At 50.5% G+C, this 23817-nt stretch overlaps 1 protein-coding gene across 1 annotated transcript in view; it reads right to left on the bottom strand.

Annotated features, from left to right (window-relative positions):
• CFAP46 (cilia and flagella associated protein 46) overlaps positions 1 to 19897 on the bottom strand; it is an 87705-nt gene extending 67808 nt beyond the window's left edge. The window contains exons 1-11 of the mRNA XM_060091648.1: positions 19818 to 19897; positions 19203 to 19327; positions 18917 to 19048; positions 18214 to 18278; positions 16220 to 16384; positions 15225 to 15348; positions 14662 to 14756; positions 13794 to 13904; positions 10545 to 10644; positions 4351 to 4449; positions 2107 to 2297 (exon numbers count right to left, since the gene is read on the bottom strand). Of these exons, the coding sequence (XP_059947631.1) occupies positions 2107 to 2297; positions 4351 to 4449; positions 10545 to 10644; positions 13794 to 13904; positions 14662 to 14756; positions 15225 to 15348; positions 16220 to 16384; positions 18214 to 18278; positions 18917 to 19048; positions 19203 to 19327; positions 19818 to 19866 (1256 nt within the window). The 5' untranslated portion in view covers positions 19867 to 19897. The remainder of the gene's footprint in view (positions 1 to 2106; positions 2298 to 4350; positions 4450 to 10544; positions 10645 to 13793; positions 13905 to 14661; positions 14757 to 15224; positions 15349 to 16219; positions 16385 to 18213; positions 18279 to 18916; positions 19049 to 19202; positions 19328 to 19817) is intronic.
• Positions 19898 to 23817: the final 3920 nt, after the last annotated feature.

Here is a 23817-nt window from a genome sequence, read left to right as displayed (position 1 = left end):
AAGAGACTATTGATTTTCTCTGTAATTATCTTTAAAAAACCACTGGCTGCTAAAAGCAAAACAATGACACTGTAAGATGAGGTTCATAACACATTTAGAAGTAAAAGACATGACAACAACCACACAAAGTGGGGTAGATGAAGGGGAATGCGTGAGGTTTTCCCTTTGCCGGGTGGGAAGCACCGCCTCACACAGACTTGGCTAAGGAGGAGGTGCACTGTTAGCCCTACAGCAATCCCCCCACCCCAAGGGTACAGTGGACAAAAAAGCTGATAGAGGAAATAAATGCAATGGTAAAGAATTCAATTAACCTCAAAGAAGGCAGGGAAAGAGCAGCAGCAGAACAGAAGCGACAACTGGAAACAAATGATGAGATTGTAGACAAGTTCAAAGCTACACTAAATGCAAAGAGACTAAACACTCCAGTTAAAAGGCAGAGATTATCATACTAGACAGAAAGAAGTGAGACCAAAGTACATGCTGTTAAAAGCTGTGTTCTATGCTTTAAATTGAAAGATCCACAGAGGATGGGAATTGAAAGGATGGAAAAAGAAATGCTTCAGATGGGCCCAGATGGTTTCACTGGATTCTATCAAACATTTAAGGAAGAAAACACCAATATTGCACAAACTCCTTCAGAAAGCAAAGGAGAAAGAGTCCTTCCCACCTTCCCAATTCAGTTAATTAATAAATTCAGCATGACCTTGATGTCAAAACCTGACAGACATTACAAAAGAAGAAAATCACAGGCCAACGTCCTCATGAACCTACACATAAAAATCTTTAACAACACGCTGACATATGTCACGACCATGCAGAGAAAGCAAGGTTGGTTCACCACTCAAAATTCAATCAGCATAATTCACCACATTAAAGAACAAAAGAGAAAAGTCACAGACCTTTGAATAGATGCAGAAGAAACTTTCGACAGTACTCCACACCCATGATTAAAAAACAACACAGCGAAGGGACATTAACAATGTGTGTATTCTATTGTTTGCAATTATATCTCAATAAAGTTAATCAGAAAAAGAACTGTCAGAGAAAAAGAGAGCAACTAGAAGACATTATTTTTAAAAATCAGGCAAATATGAAAATAAACTAAAAGGATATTTTGGAAGAAATAGTCATTAAAATTTAAAAACATAGGCTAAAAAAAGGAAGGAAAATTCGAGAATTTGTAAAACAAAAGAGTACTAATGGCCTGGAGGAAATCTGTCAGAATTCAGCGTGTCACACATGGGGGATGGGGCCATGAGTGTGGAAGGTTTGCTGGGGGGGCGGGGGGGAGGGTCGGAAGCTGGGCTAGGAGCCTGTCATACATCCCCATGGGATTCCAGAAGGAGAAACTATTTTTAAAATGGGTAAAAATCCCTGATTTGAAGAGAGATGCAGCTCTTCACAGCCAAGACCCCCAGGTGCCGGCAGGAAATGAACCGTACCGGAGACCCTGGGGACCCCCCTTGCCCACCCTCAGGCTGACAACCAGGCCCCTGGCTCCCCTGCCGAGACCCCTGCTCCGAGGGCTCACGTAGGCGATGAAACCCAACCCTAATTAATCACAGGAGCAGATGGGGCAGGGCAGCTCTCCCCACCGCCCCTCCCTGCGGCTGCACCCCCCTCCTGGGTGACCCTCCACACCTCTTCTCTGCCCACACACCAAGTCCCCGTCTCCAGCCCCCTTGTCTGCCGGGGACCATCTTTAGCATCCCCTTGGGCTGCGACCCCCAGCCTGGGGGCCTCACTGACTCACCGCCCACCCCACCTTCCCTCCTGCGCCTGTGCCCACAGGCCCTGTGCCCTGCCATCCCCCTGCCACGCAGCCCAGGACCCTCCTGACAAAGCCCTATCTCCTCGACCCCTCTCGACCTCAGATGGGCGCCACCCAGGTGCCCCCCAGCCTCCCCCTGCAAGGCCCTGCCCCCCGCACTCCAGACGCACCTCCCCCACGGCCCGCCGGCCTCTCGAGCTGGCACTTCTGTGGGGAGCCGTGGAGTCCCACTGCCCTTCCTGCCCACTTTTTGGGGAAATGAGTTAGACTTCGTCCTCACCCCAGGGGTCTCCCGCCCGCTGTCTCCCCCCGGGGGGATAGCCCAGGACCGCCACCTGTCCACCTTCTCCAGGACCTCTGCGATGCTGGTCAGCGACTTCCGCAGGTGGTGTCGCAGGTCGTGCTGCAGCAGCGGGAGGCACGTGTTCCACTGCGTGGCGCACACCACGTGCATGACCTGCGGGTCGCCCAGGCGTACAGCTCGCTGGAGCACCACGTCCAGTCTCTGTACTATATTCAGCTGGGTCTGCACAAGGGACAGTGGCCATGTGTGAGGCTGGGGTCAAACGCGCACCACAGGGCGAGCCAGGCCAGCCCCGGCCGACCCTGAGCCCAGGCGGCCGCAGGTGGGGCCCGGGCCCACTGTCTGAGTCTGTCAGTGATTTTTTCTAGAAGGGCCTGGCTCGGTCGAGATCCTGCCTTAGAATGGGCTCTGCGCCCTCTGGTGTGTCTCTCCTCTGTGAGCCCGTCTGAGCGAGGCTGCTGATCTCCTGGCCCTGCATATTTATGGGGCCCACGCCCAGTTACGTCCACTACCCAGTGAACAGCTCCTCCAGTCTGTGCCCCACACGCCCTGCCCAGCAGACAGGCGCTGGCTGGCCTCAGCCCACGCAAGGGGCCTCACCAGCTCCACACCTCCCTCAGCGCCCACCAGGGCTGCCTGGGCGCCTAAGCTCAGCCATGTCCATGGGCCCTGGCTTCTGGCACCTGGGGGCCTCCCCTCGTGCTGCTCCCAGGCCACGGGGACCAGCGCAGGCTTGGGGTTCAGACCCTGTGCCTCCTGCCTGTCAAGATGCGTCCATCAAAGCCTCATTGAACCGGTGCCCCTGAAGGGCCCCTGGCCGAGGTTCGAGGCCAACAAAGGCAGAGGGACACAGCCCTGCAGACCCTGCGCCACCACCTGCCAGCACCAGCACGTGGTCAACAGGTAGCCCATGACCTCCCTCGAGAAGGTCAACGCCGGCAGGGGCAGCCACCTGGGCAAGTCCAAAGGGAACATGCACATCCCCCAGGTGGCCTCGAACTCGCGGAGACCCGGCCCAGCTGCTCGTCCTCTGGCAGAGCTCACAGCGCCAACGCTGCCTCTGCTGCTCCCCCCGGGCCAGGAGGGGACGTGGGGCAGGACAGTCCGGCTCTAGGGCTCCAGAGAGGGTCCCAGGAGCTGAGCCAGGGAGCAGACACCCGGGCCCCAAAGAAATGCCAGTTGCCATCATTCTGTTTCAGTGTATTTTGGTTCCCTTTTTTCAACTGCAGGATTCTTTTTTTTTGCGGTATGCGGGCCTCTCACTGCTGTGGCCTCTCCTGTTGCGGAGCACAGGCTCCGGACGCGCAGGCTCAGCGGCCATGGCTCACGGGCCCAGCCGCTCTGCGGCATGTGGGATCTTCCCGGACCAGGGCACGAACCCGTGTCCCCTGCATCGGCAGGCGGACTCTCAACCACTGCGCCACCAGGGAAGCCCTCAACTGCAGGATTCTTATTAAAGAACATAAATGATCGCTGGATTCCTTTTCTGGCAGTGGCTGCTGGACCAGCTCTGACTGCATTACATAGGACGCTGAGCTCACGTGGTCTGTCACTTTGCCGCCGTGTTCACCAAGCTGCCGTGCGCCAACTCTTCATAGAGACAGCTGCCTCCTCACTAAATACCAGTGGAATATTCTAGACAAGTCAGGGGTTTCCAAAGGGGGCAGCGAGGGAGGGATGCTTGTGGCGGTCCTCTGGACCTGCCCCGCACCCTCCCTGGGGTCCCCCCTCCCCCATCCCGTGGTGACCTCACCACTTCACTGGAGCCCCTCTGTTTCCCAAGCCCAGCGAGACCGACAGCCCCACACTAGAGCCGGGGCAACGTCTGCCTTCCTGGACCTGAGTCAGGATGGCAAAGTGCTCTCATGGGGACTCAGCGTTCACCAATGGCAAGTGTTATCAGTGTGCTGGGGTGGGCCACTCCACACAGGCCGCAGGAGGGCTTGGCCAGAGGACGGTCTCACCCCAGCCCCTGACCCAGAGAATGGCCTGCATGAACCCTGACGTCCGCCAGGCCAAGGTGGCCCTGGGAGCCGTGGGGGACCCAGCTCCATGCCGCGGAGGAGGACGGCAGCCGGCCTCGGCAGCTGAGGGCCACCCAGGCCCCTGGAGCTCCTGCCAGAGAGGCCACAGTCACGGGTGGGAAACCAGGGCACAGGGGTCTGGCCCGTGCCTGTCAGGTCTCCCCCCCAAACCTGGCACCAGTCAAGTCACAGGGTCCAGGGAACCTGCACAACAGTTCAGCCTCTGCTACGGCTCCTAGTTGAGGACTTACCTCCACAGCCTCTCGGGTGTAGATTTTAATTTTATTTGCAAGTCTTACAGCTTCCAATTCACACTCCAGGCATTCGATTTCAATTAGCTTCCTGGGATCCTGCGGGGCACAGGAGTTTCTGTGTGAGATGGAGAGTTTTAACGAAAGCGATCATGCACACTCATTAACTTCAAAGACCATTTAAAAATAGAATTCGTGTACTAGGTAGAAATTCAACAAATAAAAATCAGGTAATACAAATATATATAAGAAAAAGTTAAAATGTTTCCAAAAGATGCAAAGATTTGAATAAGAAAGCTAGAAAAAAAATTTTTTTCACCTTTGATAGTTAATTTCACTGGACACAGAACTTTTAAATAACTACACCAACTTCAGACAAATGCCCTGTTATGAAATTTGGCTGACGATTTCTTTCACTGAATCCCTGCCGGGTTTGGACGGGGCGTCCTGCTGGAGGTGGCGGGGCAGCAGGGGCCTGGGATTTGCTGGGTGGGCGGCTGGGGCACACTCAACTGTTACAACTGCTCAACCGTTTTCCCAAGGGGTTGCCGTTTCCCATCCCACTCCTGGCCATCTGAGACGGTCAGTCTCCAGTCTAGCCATCTACTAGGTGTGTGCTTGTGAGATAACAGCTCACAAAGTTTCCTCTTATTTTTTTCTCTTAACGTTTTTCCCAGAAGTTTTATCATTTTAACTCTCACGTTTTGGTTTATGATGCATTTTGAGTTTATTTCTGTCCACAGTATGAAGTGCAGGCCGATGCTCACTTTCTCACATGTGGTTGTTTCCTTGTCCAGTACCATTTGTGGACGAGATGCTCTGTCAGCCACCGGAAGCCTCTGCACCTCATCCAAGCTGGAGGCCCTGAGTTTGCGGGTCTCTTTCTGGACCCTGTCCTGTCCCTCAGTTTCTGTGAGTCTCCATGTCAAGGCCACCCTGTCTTAACCATGGTGCCTTTATATCAGGTCGTGTTCGTCTTCTGACATTGTTCTGCTTTTTCAAAGCTGCTTTTAGCTATTCTAGATCTTTTGCATTTCCACATAAATTTTATACTCAGTTTGTCAATTTCTGAAACACTCCTGCTGGGACTTTGATTGAATCACATTGAATGTACAGTTCAATCTGGAGAAAACTGACATCTTAACAATATTGAGTCTTTTGATCCATGTTATTATCCTTGCTTTAAATAGCCAATTATCTTTTCAAGAGATTTACATATTTTTCAGTCTCTGTGTGACTCATGTGACTCCCCTTGCTGGTCCTCTTCACTATTTGTGTGGATCCAGATTTCCGCCTGGCATCGTTTTCCTTCTGCTTGAAAAAGTCCTTTAAAATTTCTTGTAGTGTAAGTCAGACTCTTTCAGATTTTGTATATTTTAATAAATACTTATTTTGCCTCTGATTTTCAAAGATATTTTCTCTGAGTGTAGATTTTTTAGGTTGATAGTTTTTTTAAATTTTATGTTAATATTTTAAGGATGCTCTTATGTCTTTTGGCTTGTCTTATTTCCTACAAAAAGTCTGCTGTCATTCTTCTCTGTTCCTCAGTACATAATTTCCTGCTCTTTACAGATGATTAAATTTAGAATTTTGAGCCATTATTTCTTAAAATATTTGTTTTTCTGTTCCCTCCTTTCTCTATTCTTCAGGGACTCCGATTACATATACATTAGTCTGCTTCAAGTCGTCCCAAGCTCACTGATGTTCCCTATATCCTCCTTAGTGTTTCTCCTTTCTGTTTCATTTTGGATAGTTTGCATTACTATACCTTCGAAATTTTGCTAATCTTTTTTTCTGAAATGTCTACTCTGCTTTATTTTTATGTAAAAATTTTAATTTAGGTATAATTGACAAATAAAATTGTATATATATTTAAAGAGTAAATGTGTAAAGTGTAAAAGCATATACATTGTGGAATGATTCCCATAATCAAATGAATTAATACATCCATCACCTCACATTGTTATTGTTTTGTTTTCTTTTTGGTGAGAATGCTTAAGATCTTTCTTACCAAATTTCAAGTATACGCTACAAAATTATGAACTATAGTCACCAAACTGTACATTAGATCCTCAAAACGTATTCATCTTAAAGCTCAAAGTTTGTCCCCTTTGATCAGCACCTCCCCACTTCCTGCACCCCCAGGCCCTGGCAACCACCATGCTATTCTGTTTCTCTGTCTGGCTTCTTTCACTGAGCGTAATGCTCTCCATATTCATCCACACTGTCACAAATGGCAGGATGTCCTTTCTCATCGCTGAATAACACTTCATTACACACACACACACACACAAATTTTCTTTATCCATTCATCCATCAACAGACACTTAGGTTGTTTCCACATCTTGCTTTTGTGAATAATGCTGCAGTGAACATGGGGGTGTAGGTATCTCTTTGAGATCGTGATTTCATTTCCTTTGGACATACACACAAAAGTGGGATTGCTAGATCATATAGTAGTTCTATTTTTAATCTTTTAAAGAACTTCCCTACTGTTTTCCATAATAGCTGTATCAATTTACATTCCCAACAACAGAACACAAGGGTTCCCTTTTCTCCACATCCTCACCAACACTTGTTATCTCATCTTTTTTTTTTTTTTTTTTTTCTTTTTGCGGTATGCGGGCCTCTCACTGTTGTGGCCTCTCCCGTTGTGGAGCACAGGCTCCGGATGCGCAGGCCCAGCAGCCATGGCTCACGGGCCCAGCCGCTCCGCGGCATATGGGATCCTCCCAGACCGGGGCACGAACCCGTATCCCCTGCATCGGCAGGCGGACTCTTAACCACTGCGCCACCAGGGAGGCCCAATCTCATCTTTTTGATAACAGCCATTCTAACAGGTGTGGGGTGATACTGAGGTTTTGATTTTATCTCCCCGATGATGTTGAGCACCTTTTCATGTACGATTTGAGTATCTTCTTTGGAAAAATGTCTATTCAGGTCCTTAGCCCATTGTCTCCCATGGGATGATGATGATTTCCTACTGATGTATGAGTTCTCTATATATTTTAGATATTAAACCCTTATCAGATATATGGTTTGCAAATATTATTCTCCTATGCCATAGCTTGCCTTTTCATTGTGTTGTTTCCTTTGCTGTGCAGACACTTTTTAGTTTGATGTAGTCCTACTTGTTTACTTTTGCTTTTGTTGTCATATTCAAAACATCATTGCCCAGACCAATGTCAATAAGTTTTTGCCCTATGTATTCATATAGGAGTTTTACAATTTCAGGTCTTAAAGTCTGTAATCCATTTAATTTTTGTGAGTGGTGTAAGGTAGGGGTCCAATTTCATTCATCTGCATGTGGCCATTCAGTTTTCCCAGCACCGTTTATTTAAGAGGCTGTCCTTTCCCCATGGTGTTTTCTTGTTGCCCTTGTCAAAGATTAGTTGACATTATGTGTGTGGCCTTATTTCTGGGCTCTCAATTCTGTTCCATTGGTCTGTGTGTCTATTTTCATACCAGTACCATATGTTTTGATTACTATAGCTTTGTGGTATAGTTGGAAATAAGGAAGTGTGATGCCTCCAGTTTTGTTCTTCTTTCTCAAGAGTGCTTTGGCTCTTCCGTGGTTCCATACAATTTTTTTTCTATTTCTTGAGAAATGCCATTGGAATTGTGATAAGGATTACATTGAATCTGTAGGTGATTTGGGGTAGTATAGATATTTTAACAATTTTCATTCTTGCAATCCAAGAACATGGAATATCTTTCCATTCTTTGTGTCTTCTTCAATTACTTTCATCAATGTCTTCTAGTTTTCAGTGCACAAGTCTTTCAGTTCTTTGGTTAAATGTATTCTTAAGTCTTTTACTGTTTTTGATGCTATTGTAAATGGAATTGTTTTTGTAATTTCTCTCTCAGATAGTTCATTTTTAGTGAACAGAGACATAACCAATTTTTGGATGATGATTTTGAATCCTGCAACTTAACTGAATTTGCTCATTAGTTCTAATGGTTTTCAGTGGGGTCTTTAGAGTTTTCTCTGTATAAACAGGTTATGCCAAATGCAAACAGAGACACATTTACTTCTTCCTTTCTGATTTGGATGACTTTTATTTCTTTTTCTTGTCTGACTGTTGTGGCTAGAACTTCCAGTACTATGTTGCACAGAAGTGGCAAGAGTGGGCACCCTTGTTTTATTCTTGATATTAGAAGAAAAGCTTTTAGTCTTTCACCATTGAATATAATGTTAGCTGTGGGCTTGTCATATGTGGTCTTTGTTATGTGGAGGTACATTCCTTCTATACCTAATTTGTTGAGAGTTTTTATCATGACAAGATGTTGAATTTTGTCAAATGCTTTTCCTGCATCTATTAAGATGATCGTATATATACCCTTCATTCTGTTAATGTGATGTATCGCATTTATTGATTTGCCTACATTAAACCATCCTTTCAACCTCAGGATAAATCTCACTGATCATGGTGTTTGATCTTTACAATGTTCTGCTGAATTCAGTTTGCTAGTATTTTGTTGAGGAATTTTGCATCTGTGTTTATCTGGGATATTGGCCTGTAATTTTCTTTTCTTATAGTGTCTTTATCTGCTTTGGTATCAGGGTAATGCTCACCCTGTAAACTGAATTGGGGAGTGTTCCTTTCTCTTCAATTTTTTGGAAGAATTTTTGAAGGATTAGCATTAATTCTTCTTCAAATGTTTGGTAGAATTCACCAGTGAAGTCATCTTGTCCTTCTTTGGAGATTTTTGATTACTGATACTTACTCACTGGTCTATTCAGATTTTCTGTTTCTCCATGATTCAGTCTTGGTAGGTTGTATGCTTCTGGGAATTTATCCATTTCTTATAGGTTACCCATCTTCCTGGCATATAATTGTTCACAGTAGTCTCTATGATCCTTTGTATTTCTGTGTTATCAGTTGTAATGTCTCCTCTTTCATTTCTGATTCTGAGTCTTCTCTTTTTTTCCTAATCTAGTTGTTTGTCAATTTTGTTTATTTTTTCAAAAAACCAGCTGTCAGTTTCAATGATCTTTTCTATTTGTTTTCTGGTCTCTATTTCATTTGTTTTTTGCTCCGATCTTTGTTATTTCCTTCCTTCTGCTAACTTTGGGCTTTGTTCTGCTTTTTGGGTTTTTTTTTTTTTAGTTCCTTGAGGTATAAATATAGGTCATTTATTTGAAATCTTTCTTTTTTCTTATTGTAGGTGTTTTTGGCTATGAACTTCCCTCTTAGGACTGCTTTTGCTGTATTCTATAAGCTTTGGTATGTTGTGTTTCCATTGTCCTATGTTTCAAAATCTTTTTTTCCATTTTGATTTCTTCTTTGTTCAGGAGTATGTTGTTTAATTTCCACACTTTTGTGAATTTCTAGCTTTTCTCCTGTTGCTGATTTCTAGTTTCACAACATTGTGGTCAGAAAATCATCTTAAATTGGTTGAGTCTTATTTTATGATCTAACACAGGGGTCCCCAGCCCTTGGTCCGTGGACCGGTACCAGTCCACAGCCTGTTAGGAACCAGGCCACACAGCTGGAGGTGAGCGGCAGGTGAGCGAGCAAAGTGTCACCTGCCACTCCCCAGCGCTCGCATTACCGCCTGAATAACCCCCACCCACCATCCGTGGAAGAACTGTCTTCCTTGAAACTGGTCCCTGGTGCCCAAAAGGTTGGGTACTGCTGATCTTATGTATGATCTGTCCTGGAGAATGTTCCATGTGTGCTTGAGACGAACGCGTATTTTCCTCCATTGAATGGAATGTTCTACAGATGTCTATTAAGCTCATTTTGTCTAAAGTGTAGTTCAAGCCCAATACATACTTATTGATCTTCTGTCTGGATGATCTATCCATGTTGAAAGTGGGGTTTTAAAGATTCCTACTCTCATTGCATTGCTATCTATTTCTGCTTTCAGATTTGTTAGTATTTGCTTAATATATTTAGGTGCTCCAAAGTTGGATGCATATACATGCACAATTGTTATATTCTCTTGACAAATTGATCCTTTTATCATTAATGATACTATTGATGCAAAACTGCAAAAATCACATCATCTCAACTGTATGAATTGCACTTAAAAAAGACTGAAAGGAAATTTACCAAAATAACAATTTAGGCCCTCCTGGTGAGGGGCTTTTGAATTCCTTTCCCTTTTTTTTTTTTTTTTTTTTTTTTTGCCTTTCATGTCCAGGTCACAGTGAGTAGGGGTGGTGCACCCAGTCCCTGACCACCTACTTTGCTGTCCATCTTCTTCAAGTCTGAGAGGCAGTCAGAGGTGATCTCCCCACATTTCAAGATCAGAGAAAGATGAGCTAATTCAAAAAGCAAAAGAATTCTGGAAACAGAAACAAAACAGCATTGGGTCAATAGGAGACAACAAGAAACACCCACCTGTGGGTAGAATAAGCCTTCAGCTGTCACTTAGGGGAGGCAGGAATAAAATGGAAGAGAAGAGAAATCCTATGGTGAGGGTCCCTAAGCCCAGCCCCCTCTGGCCCTGACACGGGATTTGGAGGGACTTCCACTGCCTCAGGGCAGGTGCAGGTGCAGCCTGATGAGGGGCTGTGAGCCCTGGGCACCACCATTTGAGCCCTTGGTGGGGGGGCACGGGTGACAAGAGACAGACACACATTTCCTTGGGGCCGGCTCTTCCTATCCTGTGACCAGAGCATTCACAGTCACCAATTGCCAATCGTGGTCTTTGTGGAAATCAGCAGGTTGATGCTAAAATGTGCACGGAAATGCAAAGGACCTAGGCTATCCTAAGCAACTCTGAAAAAGAACAAAGTCGGAGGACTAAACTGCCTGATTTTAAGACTTAATATAAAACTGCAGGAATCAAGGCAATGGTTCTGGTGGGAGATGGGCCAGGCTTCTCAGCCTGACACCATCACGTCTTAATGAGGCAGTTCTCTGCTGGGTGGGGACCCGTCCTGCACACGGTGGAGTGTTTAGCAGCACCCCTGGTCACCAGCAACAGTGGCCACCAGCAGCGTCCCCAGACATGCCAGCCTCCCTTGGGGATAAGCCAACACCTCGCTGCTCTTTCCGAGGCAGGCATCACAACCTGACTGTGGCCGGACCACATGGACTGCACTTGGTCAGCTCCTCTCAGGCCCACAGTCTCACCCCCGCCCCCTTCTAGTGACCGTGACCCAGCTTCCGCTCACTCACAAGGAATGTGTCCAAGCCAGAGGAGCCCCGGCAATGCTAACCCTTGCCTTCACCTGATATGAAAACTGAAGAGTGCCCTGTGCTGACAGTGGTCACAGGACCCCCAGGGGAGGTAAACCCTCGGTCCCACTTGGTAGTCAGGTGCCATTTTTAGCTCTGGCCCCTTTAAGTCCTCCTTTAAGTCCCCTGTGCCCCTTTTGGTGGCTCGGAGCACAGCTGCGGATGCCTCTGGATTGTCGTCCGCAGACCGTTCCTGCCTGTGTGTCAGTCCCCACAATGAACTTCCTAACTGCACTTTACGGAGCTGCCTGCTTTGTTTTTCAGTCTCAAAGACGCTTCTCAGCCAGGAGAATATTATCCAACATCTCTCCACCTCCCAACACCCACCCCAGAAGCAAGCAGCCTGTCTGCTGTAACAGGCACCCTCCCTTCTCCCTTCACTGGGGTGGGTGTGGGTCCCTGCCCTCTGCCCCGACCCGTGCAGCCCGGACCACCAAGGGCCCTGGTGGGGCCTCCAGACCCACAGCTCCTCTGACCTCCCTGAGCTCCGGCCACCTGGGCCTGTTGTGCAGGGAAGAAGGGAGAACCCACAAAGGGAGCCATCACTGATTTTCAGTGCTTTTTTGGTCTTAACCTCACAGAACTTTTATTTCTACCCAGAATTCCAGATACAGAAGCTCAGGTGGGGAGGGGTCAGCGGGCCCCTCACAGACGGCTGGAGCCTCAGGGCTGAGGAAGGACCTGACCCCACAGACAGCATCTCCAAGCGGCTGAGCCTGTGACCCCGGCCAGCAGGGGCCACGCCCCTCCCAGGCCTGGGGAGCAGCTGGGCTGAGCACCCGGGAAGCCGCATCACAAGCCACCAGCCAGCCTCTTAGCCACCACGCAGTAAACTGGCAACCGCGAAGCCACAGACCCACGGGCGGGGCGGAGAGGGGGCGTGTGGCGGGCGTGGGCACAGAAGCCCAGGGCGGGCGCGGGGGGCCAGGGGCAGGGGCGCAGCTGGCTCCGTGCGGGCCACATGCCGGGGCTCCTGGGGAAGCCAGGTCAGCGCCCACCGACCGGGCTGCTGGGCCAGGAGGGTGGGGACTCCCTGACGGGTCTAAATGGAGCCTGGTCCAGGATGGTAGGGGATGAACATCAGCTCAAATTATTCTTATCTTAAATAAAACACAGCTGGGGACTTGCCTGGTGGCGCAGTGGTTAGGAATCTGCCTGCCAATGCAGGGGACACAGGTTCGAGCCCTGGTCCGGGAAGATCCCACATGCCACAGAGCAACTAAGCCCGTGCGCCACAGCTACTGAAGCCTGCACGCCTAGAGCCCAGGCTCCACAACAAGAGGAGCCACCGCAATGAGAAGCCCATGCGCAGCAACGAAGACCCAATAAAGCCAAAAATAAATAAATAAATAAAATAAAAATAAAACACATCTGTACATCAAAAATTGTTTTAAAAGACCTAAAAAGTAAACATACTGACACAATTGATAATTACACCGGAATTGGAGGGCTCAAATTTTGAAACAGAAAAAGCTTTTGCAAGTCCTTAGTAAAATGATTTACAACCTACTTTTTAAAAACTGGGCAAAAGAAATCATTGGAAAATTAACGAGAGAAAAAAAATGTCCGTAAATATATGAACAAAAGTTCCACTTTGCCAGCAGGGAGCGGACCTGCAGTGGAGTCAGTGCAGTCCCAGGCGGCGGGGCGGGTGTCCTGGTGTCATGCGGTCCCCTCTGTCCCCAGGGTCCCCCCTCTGGAACTCCCGGGGCCCCTCAGGGAGGCTGTGCCCAGGGATGGGACGAGCAGGACCTGCTCTGAGTTACAACTCAGAGAACCTGGTGAAAGAGCTGAACTGGGGGTACATTCCAGACCTTTCTTTCAGCCTCTGGCTCAACTACCAGTTCCCAGGAATCCGATCCAGGACTGAACTCTGAGCAGTGCTCCCAGGACTCAGGGAGCAGAGAACTGACAACTGAAATGCTCAGGGAGAGGCATGTTCTCCTGTGGCTGAACTGTTAGGCGTCTATTCAGAAGGCGTAAGATGTGTAATAACTAGAAAAGCACTTGTGATTAGAAGTCAAATTGGACTTTAAAAAAGTATGATGTGAAGTTTCATAACCCAAGTGCTGCCAAACAGTACAAACCTCAGGACAAAAAAAGACTAGACAGAAATACACTAAAACCTCCACCACAATGGTTGATACTTGCTTGGGTAATTATGGTTACGTTTTTTTTTTTTTTTCACATTTTCCTATAGTTATGAAATGCTGTACATAGATGTGAAACTGGAAAAACAGAAACACTTACTTTTCCTCTCTGATTGAAGGAAAGTGCTGGTGATTGTAATAACTTAAACATTTATAGGTATCCTCCAGAATTTTGTTGATATCTTCAGATAAATCGTTTTTATCCAGTTTTCTAGAATATAGATCGATTTAATCAAATATTAAATAACCAAAAGAATCCTGTCAGGTTTCTTTAAATTATCCTTAAAAAATCTGAAGTCTATGAACTTGTGTCCTCACTGAACAGAAGGCCTAAGGTAACACCTTCTCCTCCTGATGACCTCTCACGCCCCTCTGCCCTCACTGCCAGCCCAGGCTCTATCTTCCTCCATCACTAAGGATGGACCCCGAGGACACCGTGCACAGGCCCTGCACCCAGAACGAGTCCCACACCAAGAGCCCACGGAAAGGGGGGCTTGGCCCTTCCCATCTGCCCAGATCCAGCCCAGACCAGCACCCGCCTCCCTCTGGACAGCTGTCCTCCCCACTCACACTGAGATCTCCTCACCACACACACCAGGTTCTCGACCATCCTATTTCCCTCTCGCCACCACAGCAGGTCTCTACCTGGGTACGATCTCTCCCATGCACTCTCACCCAGTCCCATGAGGGTTTCACCCACAACTACCCTCTTTTTGTTCAAGCTCGTGGTCAGGTCTCAAGCTGCCTTTGGGGGCCAATGAAGCATCTGACACGGCTGCCGTCCCTCTCTTCTAACAGCACCCTCCTCACTGCTGACGAGCTGCGCTCACTCTGGCATCCTCCCCAGAGCCTCTCAGTAAAGGGAGGCAAGGCCGAGCCCGCCAGCCAGCCTCACCGTCCCTGCACATGTGCCCCCCACCCCGGCACAGAGACTAGTCGGCGCCTATCCCCCTTCCCAAAGCACTTACGCTTTCAGCATATTAATCTGGAAAGTGACAGACAGGCTAATAGAACTTCTCTTTTCTTCCTTTAACTGAAGCTCATCCATTAATTCATGTCGGACCTGTTATAAGATGAAAACAGAATACTAACAGAGACTTAAGCAAATAATTAGGGAAAGACCAGATATTTTGTTTAGCTATTATTTTACAAATATTCCTCCTTTAAAAGTAAAATTTTGTAATTAACAATTATTTTCTCATTTATTATGCTTTATGTTTAGTTTCTCATATATAATTTAAGTTGATTCCTATATATATAATAGGTGATGAATGCCCTTTACACACTGTTGCCGTAATTACTTAAATTACTAATTTTCTGCTAACTTTTTAAAAAATTCAGTGCTGTTAAAAAGGAAATATTCAGTCACAACAAAGGAAAAGATTTTGTTTTGTTCTGTTCATGCTCGTACATATGTATGTATGTTTTTGTATCTCTCAGTGGATGGTCTTGGCTGTTTTTTATACATAGTTTCCTGAACAATGGCTTAAGAAAATGACTTCTTTCTACAGTTTGGAATATTCCAACTTACCATAAGAGCAAATATTTGTCGATATTTCTGTGGCGCATTAGCCTTGATGAATGGTGCTACAGTGGCACAAAACTTCGCGGCCTCCTCGTTTTTTCCAGCTTGTAGATAACACTCCAGAAGCTCCCTGGATGATACAAAAATAGTCCATATTAAACCTGGATGGAGCCATTTTCTGCTGCAAACATCTAATAACCCGGTTATTATATTTTTATGTTTTACAAATTTCAGAAAGATGCAGGGATTGGCCAGCTCCTTACCCCACGCCCAGTATGGGGCTCACTGGGCTGGGGCCGGGGCTGGAAAGCTTGGCCACTGCCTGCAAAGGGAAAGGGGGCTGTTTGGCTGTGATTACCGAGGACTCAAACAACGGTGTTTTACAGAATGAGCATAGTTTTACTTATTTTCTGTTAAAGCCTCCCCAAATAGCTGTAAAGCAGGTGACGAATGCCTGCACACTCCAGATTCCAACTTCAGGGCCGACCCTCTGGGCCCCCCAGTGGCATCCACAAAATCACTGGCCACAAACACTGCCACCCAAATACAGGAAAGTGTCACCGAGTGCCTTTCAGCCCACCTGGCCGGCTGGGGACCACTTGCTCACATCCACGCAGGGCTGTCTGTCCCTGGGGTTATGCGCTCAGGGCAAGCTTCCCTAAGTGGGGCCACCTGGATGCGTGAGCATTCTGGCCAAGCTGTATGTTGCTAGAATGTCTACTAGACTCACAACTTATTTATTTTCAAAACCACGAGCCAGGACTATGACGCAGGCTCCCACTTCCTGGGTTCTGAGTAGAAGCACTTGTCCTGTGGTAACACCTGTCTGATCAGGACACCGTGATGCCGTCTGCAGAGTTTAGAAACATGTGCAGACAAGACACACAAAACCTGATTCTAACTTGGGGCTAGAGAGCACTGCCAGGGCTGCGATGTGAAATGTGGCCACCAGGAGAGGGGGGAGGGGAAGGCCAGCGTCTGCCAGGTGCCTGGGGACTCACAGTGTCAGCTCTGCCGGCCAGTCCTTGTCCTCCTCCTCAGTCTGAGTCAACACGCTCACGATTTGGGAGAGGCTGGGGATCAGGTGGTGATGATACCCAGGCTTGAGAAATGGCCTCACCATTTGCCAGTAGAGGACCGACGCGTTATACACCAGGAAGTAATACCTGGGGCACAAGAAGAGGGTGGGTGAGGCTCACCCAGAGCCAGTCCATCCTGAGCCCCTTCCAGTCTGTCCTGAGCCCCTTCCCAGGGCCTCTGTCTCTGGCAGGTGCAGCAGCCCTGCCCGAGCCGCCTTGGCCTGGCTGCCAGATGCACATGTGGGGTGGATGCAGCATCCTCCCAGAGGCAGCCACGTGCCCTGCTCAGCCGAGTAGTTGGCTCCAGTTCAGACCCCGCCACAGGCTCCTGGGTCCAGACCAGAGATCCCACCACTCTTTCGGCCATTCTGAAAAGTGATCAGCTCCCAATAAAAGTACCCAATGAGGAAGGCCTCCTTCGGCTTTCAAGGGATAGACAAGAATGGGCAAGTGCAGGGGGCATCAAGGAAGGCTGCCTGGAGGAATCAGCCAGGAGAGCAGTACAGGGAAAGCAGCTTGGGTGGGGTCCCTGTGCGAGCGGATGAAGTGCGCAGTGGGTGAGGAGGAGTGCTGGGGAGGGAGCAGGGCGCCCTGAGAAGCTGGGCTTTGCCCTGAGGGCTGCAGGAGCCCCCAGAAGGACCCGAGTGAGGGAACCCAGGCGCCTCTCTGGAGGGGCCACCTCTGCCTTGCAGGACCCAGGTACCTGGCGGTGCTGGTCGTCTGATGGACCGGTGCTGCCAATGACCACTGTGCCCCTCTGAGGAGGGAGGGCCAGGCCCAGCAGGAAGACAAGGCTGCCTGCTTCTTCATGGGGTCTACTCAGACCCCTCATCCACCAGCCCCCGAGGTTCCTGGTCCCCCCAGGCGGTCTGCATGTCCCCCCAAGACCCCTGGAGTGCAGCATTGACCAGGCCCCTCCCCAAGGGTGCCCACAGTTTGGGCTCCAGGGCTCCGGGGCATGGTCCCCCTGAAACACCCACTGTCCTTAGAACCTCTGCCTCAAGGCCGGGCCTTGCCATCCAGATGTCCCCTCTGAGGAAGGGTCTGTGGGGCTGGGCCCTGTATCCCCAGCCCCTACGACAGGGGCTGGCCAGAGGAGGCCATCCACAGCAGACACTGGGAGAAGGAATGAATGAACCTAGGGTTTACACTTAAATGTGCTTTAAACGTTGTGTCCTCTTTAAATAGGCTGTATCAATACCAGTTTGTATGCAAACTTAACAATTTCAATAATATTTTTTTTGTGTTTTTTTTTTTTTTTGCGGTACGCGGGCCTCTCACTGTTGTGGCCTCTCCCGTTGCGGAGCACAGGCTCCGGACGCGCAGGCTCAGCGGCCATGGCTCACGGGCCCAGCCACTCCGCGGCATGTGGGATCTTCCCGGACTGGGGCACGAACCCGTGTCCGCTGCATCGGCAGGCGGACTCTCAACCACTGCGCCACCAGGGAAGCCCAACAATTTCAATATTTAAGCAGTAATTAAGTAGAAAACTGTGCTGGAGTTTCAGGGGAATCACCCCTCCAGACACGGAGCCGTGGGCCAGGCGATCTGCCAGGGGGAGCACAGGCCGGTGGGGGCAGGGCAGGGAGGGAGCCCAGATGCCAACCCCCCAGAGAGGGCCAGAAAGAGAGGTGCCTGGGGACTGGTCAAAGGCGAGCTTCCCACAGAGAAAGCAGGCAAAAGGCATCTGCAGGTCATAGAGACCTTTGCACAGGGAAGAGGATGCAGCTAAAGGGTCGAGTGTGCACGCGGCCCAGCTCCAACGCTAGAGACGTGAGCCCACAGCCACAGATGCATTAAAACACGAACAAAACAAGACAAAAACCCCGGCGTCCAAACAGACAGAACCACCTGGTAAGTTCTGGCTCTAAAGCTTGTACACACTCAGTTAGAAACGGCCGATCCGTCATGCTCACCTTGGTTCTCCTTTCGCAAAGTTGATTGCCTTCATATACTGAGTCACGCAATTTTCAAATTCCTCCTAAACAGCATAAAGAATGCACAATTCGGTCAAATTTGCTACTGGAACATCAATCACTGGTCACCATCACTCCCCTGAACATTAAGCCTCTGAAGACGGCCGGCGCCCAGGGTGTGAACGGGGGCAGTGGACGCCTGAGCTTCTGCTCTCAGGAGCTCCGCCCCCTCCCTGGAAGCCTGGAAGTCCACCCCCCACCCCACCCTGTGCCCCACCTGTGCTGCAGGCATGACCAGGCACGGGGACACAAAGGGCAGAGGTCAAAGACACAAGCCAGACCCCTCAGGGAAAAGTACAGATGGGAAATGCGGCACCTCACTTCACTGAAGCAGAATCTGGTCACCCTCCCAACAAAGCCGGTTTAAGGTGAGTCTGGAGGTGGGGGAATTTTAACTGCGGCGGTACAAGCCGTGGAACTTTGAGGAGAATGAAAGCAACCTCTCACGGGAAAAATACAGTAGGACAATTATATATTCATTTCAGAACGGCAAACTAGCTAAGTCTGCGCTTCACCTCGCCAAGACACTCAAGGTTGTACACACCAAGGCTTCATGATCCAAAAGGACAATAAAGAAAATCGGGAGGAACCAGCACGCAGGGCTGGCGGGGACGCTGGGACAGGGCCCGGAATCGCCTCTCACCATGTTTTCGGCAGACTTGGGAGCACACAGCTGGGCCCTGCACAGGTGCGCTCGGCCCAGAAACTGGGTGACCGGCCCCTTCACCTTGAAGTACATCCGGATGCAGTCCTTGCTCACCTCGAGCTGCCCCATCTGCGAAAGAAGACAGACCCCCCCCCCCAAGAGGCTCACAGAGGGGGCGGCCCAGTGGACCACCCACCAGGGGCCGCCGCTTCCCGCTTCTAGTACAAACCAAGAAATCAGGGTCCCCTGAAGGCGCCTCCCTAGGACCCCTGGGATTAATCACCTTCAGGGCCTGTTCTGCACACAAAACAAACAGGTCGGGGCTGAAGCTTTCTGTGGGGTCAAACTCTGACTTCCCCAGGTTGGCGGACTTGATCAACTGATAAGCCCTGTTCAGGGATGCAGCATCTATCAGGACAGGAGTTGAGGCAGATTTGGTCATCACGCAGCCACTGCACCACCAAGCAGCAGTGGGGACGGTCAGGAGGCCCGGGACAGGGCTGGGGTCGGGCAGGCAACCCCGTGCGCCCCCGGGCCCCGCGCTGGCCCGGTCCTCTCCGGGGGAAGGAGCCCAGCAGCGAGATGCCCCGAGCTCAGCCCTCCGGGCCCCGCAGCAGCTCTGCGGCTCCGGCTTCAGGAGCAGCGTGAGGGCAATAAACCTTGAGGAACGGTTAGGAAGGACGAAAGGCTTCCTTTTTAAAAGGCGCCTTAGTTTGCCCAAGTCAGACAAATCCTCGAAGTGCTGGATTCAAGGGGTCACTGGATCAACAGGGTGGGGACAGCCTCCCCAGGAGTGAGGGTCTCGGCGGGTCCCGAGTTCTCCCCGGGGGGCGGTGGGGGCGGTGACCGGCGGGTCCTGGGGTCTCCCCAGGGGCGGGTTCCGGTCCCACCCACCCACCCTGCTGGCTCTCGGCGCGGGCCAGCTCCTGTCTTATGACCGGATCCATGGCGCCGGCGTCCGAGGTGCCGGTTGCCCAACGTCCGAGGGCTTTCTCTCCGCGGCTCAGGGGTTGCCTAGCGACAGAGAAGGGCGCGGGACCTACGGGTCGGCGGCGGGGCCAAACTTGTCCGGAGGCGAACCGCTCCGGCGCCCACCCGTTGAGCGCGCCTCCAGCCCCTCGGAGAGAACGTGAGGGCGAGGCGCCCGCCTGACCGGGGTCGCGTCCTCGCAGGCGGGTCCGCAGGCTCTGCCCCGCCTCCTGCCCCTGCTCACCCCCGTAGTGGGGCTGCCCAGCGCAGCTGCCCCGGGTTCCGATCAGGGTCCCTGCCGGTCCAGGATGCCCGGGGTTCGGGCCCTGACCCTCTGCTGAAACCCCCTCGCAGTCTCCCAGAAAGCGGTCCTGCGTTCCTTAGCTCATTCATTCATGTATCCTGCAAATAGTTAATTGCCCCCTGCCACTGGCCGGGGCTGAGCTGGGCCTGAAAAGGCAGCCGGGTGGACGGCCGCCCCCGTGGGGAGAGGACATCACACCGGCACAGAGTTACTGTGCGCCCGGGGCGCCGCCAGGGGAAGCTCGGGAGCCAGGCCACTTGTAGAGGGGTGTGGTCCCGAGGGGGCTGTTGGGGAGAGTGCCCCAAGCTCAGGGCCGTTGAGCTGAGGTCTGAAAAAGGGCCAGGTGCTGGACAGAGAAGGAAGGGGAGAGGATGTCCAAGGAGTAGCGTTTGCCAAGTCCTGGGGAGGGGCGTGGGGGATGGGGCACTGCAGTGAGGATGGGGGGTGGGGGCAGGAGAGCACGGTTCTCCTTCCTACTGCTTTAAGCGGTGTGCGTGGGTCTGAGCATGTTCCGTGGGCGCCAGGTGAAGACTGGGTGATGGACGTGGTGCCAGGGAGGGCCAGGGGACCCTTGACTTCGGGACTACACACCTGGAGGTGGATGGGGGCACGGGCCAGCCTGGGGAGCTCTGGGAAAGGGCGGGTGGTGTGGGGCTCAGGAGGACGTCGGGCCTTCTGTCTGGGACGTGTGGATCGGGTGCTCAGAGCCGACATTTGTGGGAGGTGTCTGAGCTGGGAGGAGAGGACCGGGGCTGGAGGCTCAGGCCTGTGAGCAGGTGTGCAGAGGTGATGGCGTGTGGGTGAGATTGCAGAGGGGGAGCAGGACGGGGTGGGAAGTGCTGGAGGCAGCCCTTGAGACCCCTGGGCCGTGGGCAGGAAGAGGTGCAGGGGAGACTGGAGAGGTGGACAGGAGGCCTGTGCAGGGCTGGCTCCACAAGCCAAGGGAAGGGGGAGAGAGGGATCAGCCAGGTCAAATGTGGCCCAGACAGTGGTGAGGTGAGCACTGGGAAGTCACTGTCGGGTTTAACAGCACCCAGGGGAGGAAGTCGGTGACTCAGGAATAGCTACATCTCTAATTGGGGGGGGGGAGGGAGGGGGCGGGTGTTGGAGGAGGTGGAAGAGTGAGCGAGGGAGAGGAGGCAGAGGGAAAGACTTGGGTCCATAATTCTTGAAGAAGTCTGGCGCTTAGTGGGGAGGAAAGAGACGGGGGGAGATGAGGTAGGGCCTCTGGTGTCTGGGGAGGTGCCTTAGTAAAGGTAAAAGACAATGAAGCACTTTTCAAGTTGATGGGCTTTTATTCGTAAACAAAGTGATCATGGATGTAAAAAATCCTGTGGCATCTACAAAACTACTACAACTACTACTAAGTGAACTTGACGAGGAGCAGGATACAGTGCATCCGTGGTGTCAACTGTATCTGTGTATCTGACAACCAACAGAGAAGGGCAGAAACGTACCGTTTAAAATAGCATCAAAACCAACTACCTTGGGATACGTTTAACAAAAGGTGTGTTAGTACTGTTCCACTGAAAACTACAACACCTTGCTGTGGGAAACTCCAGGAGACCCCCGTTAACGGAGAGGATTGCCGAGCTCGTGAACTGGAGCTTATCTGTGACATGTCCTTCTCCCCAGGCTGATCTTTCTACTCAACGAAATCTCAGTCAGAATCCCAGAAGTGCTTTTCTGGAAATGGACAGCTGATTCTAAAATTTATATGGAAACACAAAGGCCTAGAATGGCCAAGATAGCCTTGAGGAAGAAGAACAAAGTTGGGGGACTCAAACTCCTGGATTTCAAGACCTACTCTAAAGCTGCAGTGTTTCAGACAGTGTGGTGTTGGTGAAGGACAGATGAATAGACCAATAGAACAGAATAAATAGTTCTGAACCAGACCCACATGGGTTCGGTCCATTGCTTTTGCCAGATGTGCCACTTCAAGGGGGAACAGGAAAGTCCTCTCAACAAGTGATGCCAGAACAAGTGGGCAGTGAATTGCCTGGAACCTGCATCACACCATGGACAGAACTAATTTGAGATGGACCATAGGTAGACTTTAAAGGTAAAATTTATGTGCGTACAGCTTCTTGAGTAAGACAAAATACTTCACCACCCTGGAGCAGACAACAGTTTCTTAGGTAGGGAATAAAAAATGGCATCAAAGGAAAAGAAAGAAAGTCGTCCTCATCCAAAGTGAAGCCTCTGCTCTTCGAAAGGCACTGTTAAGAAGATGAAAAGGCAAACTACGGGTTGGTTGAAAATAATCACAGTGAACATCTAACAAAGGACATGTATCCAGGTTATAGAAAGAAAGCAGTTCAATAATAAAAAAACAAATTTTAAAAGACGGACATAAACTTGAATAGAGTCTCAAAGATACAAGATATTTGAATATCCAATAAGCACATGAAAAGGTGCTCAACATCGTTGGTAATCAGGGAAATACAAATGACAAATTTTCAAAAAGAGATTTCACCATAGACCCACTAGAACGGTTACAATGGAAACAGCCGGCAAAGGTGGATGTTGGGATTCTTCTGCACTGCTTGTGGGGATATGAAATGTGCTATCACTGGAAAATGATGTTTTTAATAAAGTTGAACATTCTCATACTCTCTGACCCAGAAATCCTTCTCCTAGGCGTTTACCCAGAGGAATGACCACATGTATGCACAGAGATGTGCACAAGAAATTTACACAGCAGCTTTATTCTTAACGGCCCCAAGGTGGAGACAACCCCAAACGCTCAACGGTAAACAGTTGTGGCACAGTCACGGTGGACCACGACTCAGCAACAAAAGAGTGAACCAGCCACGCGACCCCAAGGTGGATGAATCCGGGCGATGGGGAACAAAAGCACCAGGTGTGAAAACCACCTGCACAATCCCGTTTCCACGAAATTCTAGGACAGGCAAAGGGACACTAAGGCGACAGAAATCGGATGGGGGCCTGACTGGGGAGGGGTGGCATACAAGGTCCTCATCTTGACTGGACAGTTGGGCACGTGGTCGTATGCATTTTTCAAAATGCAGCGAAGTGACATTTAAAGCAGGAGCATCTTCTTTTACTGCGATGACAGCCAAGCCGGAATGAACCATGAGCTGGGCCCACTCAGAGCCGGGCTCCCCGGGCCGGGCGGGTGGACCAGGACCAGGGGTCAGCCGGCGGGCACTTTGCCTGGGAAGCTGAGGGAGGCCAGGTGGTCTGGGGAGGACTGAGTGTGGAGGAGGGTGAGAGAGTAGGTGACAAGAGGCTCCTGTGGGCCCTGCGTTGTGGGGCCATGAACCCCGAGTGGCACCCCCATCCCCAAGAGGCTCCCGCAGGGCACAGCTGCTCAAGTCCAGGGTGAGAGAAGTTCCCCTGGGGCCCCTGTAGGTGGGAGACTGAAGAAGCAGGGGAGGTGGGTGCGGGCATCGGGCGGAGGTGACCAGGAGGGAAAGCTGGCGGGCAGGGGGGGTGGGTCTTGGTGCCCTGGGCGGGGCTGGGCTCTGGTGACGTGGCTGGAAAAGCCCAGAAGGCCAGCCTGAAAAGAAGAAAGTGTCGTGGACGATTTCACAGTCGGCAGCTGAGGGGCAGTAGAGCAGCTCTCCCTCACCTGGTCTCCCAGGCTTCGGGGAGATCTTGT

This window comes from Mesoplodon densirostris, chromosome 1, assembly GCF_025265405.1.
Source record: "Mesoplodon densirostris isolate mMesDen1 chromosome 1, mMesDen1 primary haplotype, whole genome shotgun sequence".
In the NCBI taxonomy this organism is placed as follows: Eukaryota; Metazoa; Chordata; class Mammalia; order Artiodactyla; family Ziphiidae; genus Mesoplodon; species Mesoplodon densirostris.
Note: the sequence above shows the minus strand (reverse complement) of the source record. Positions and strands in the feature narration are given on the sequence as shown.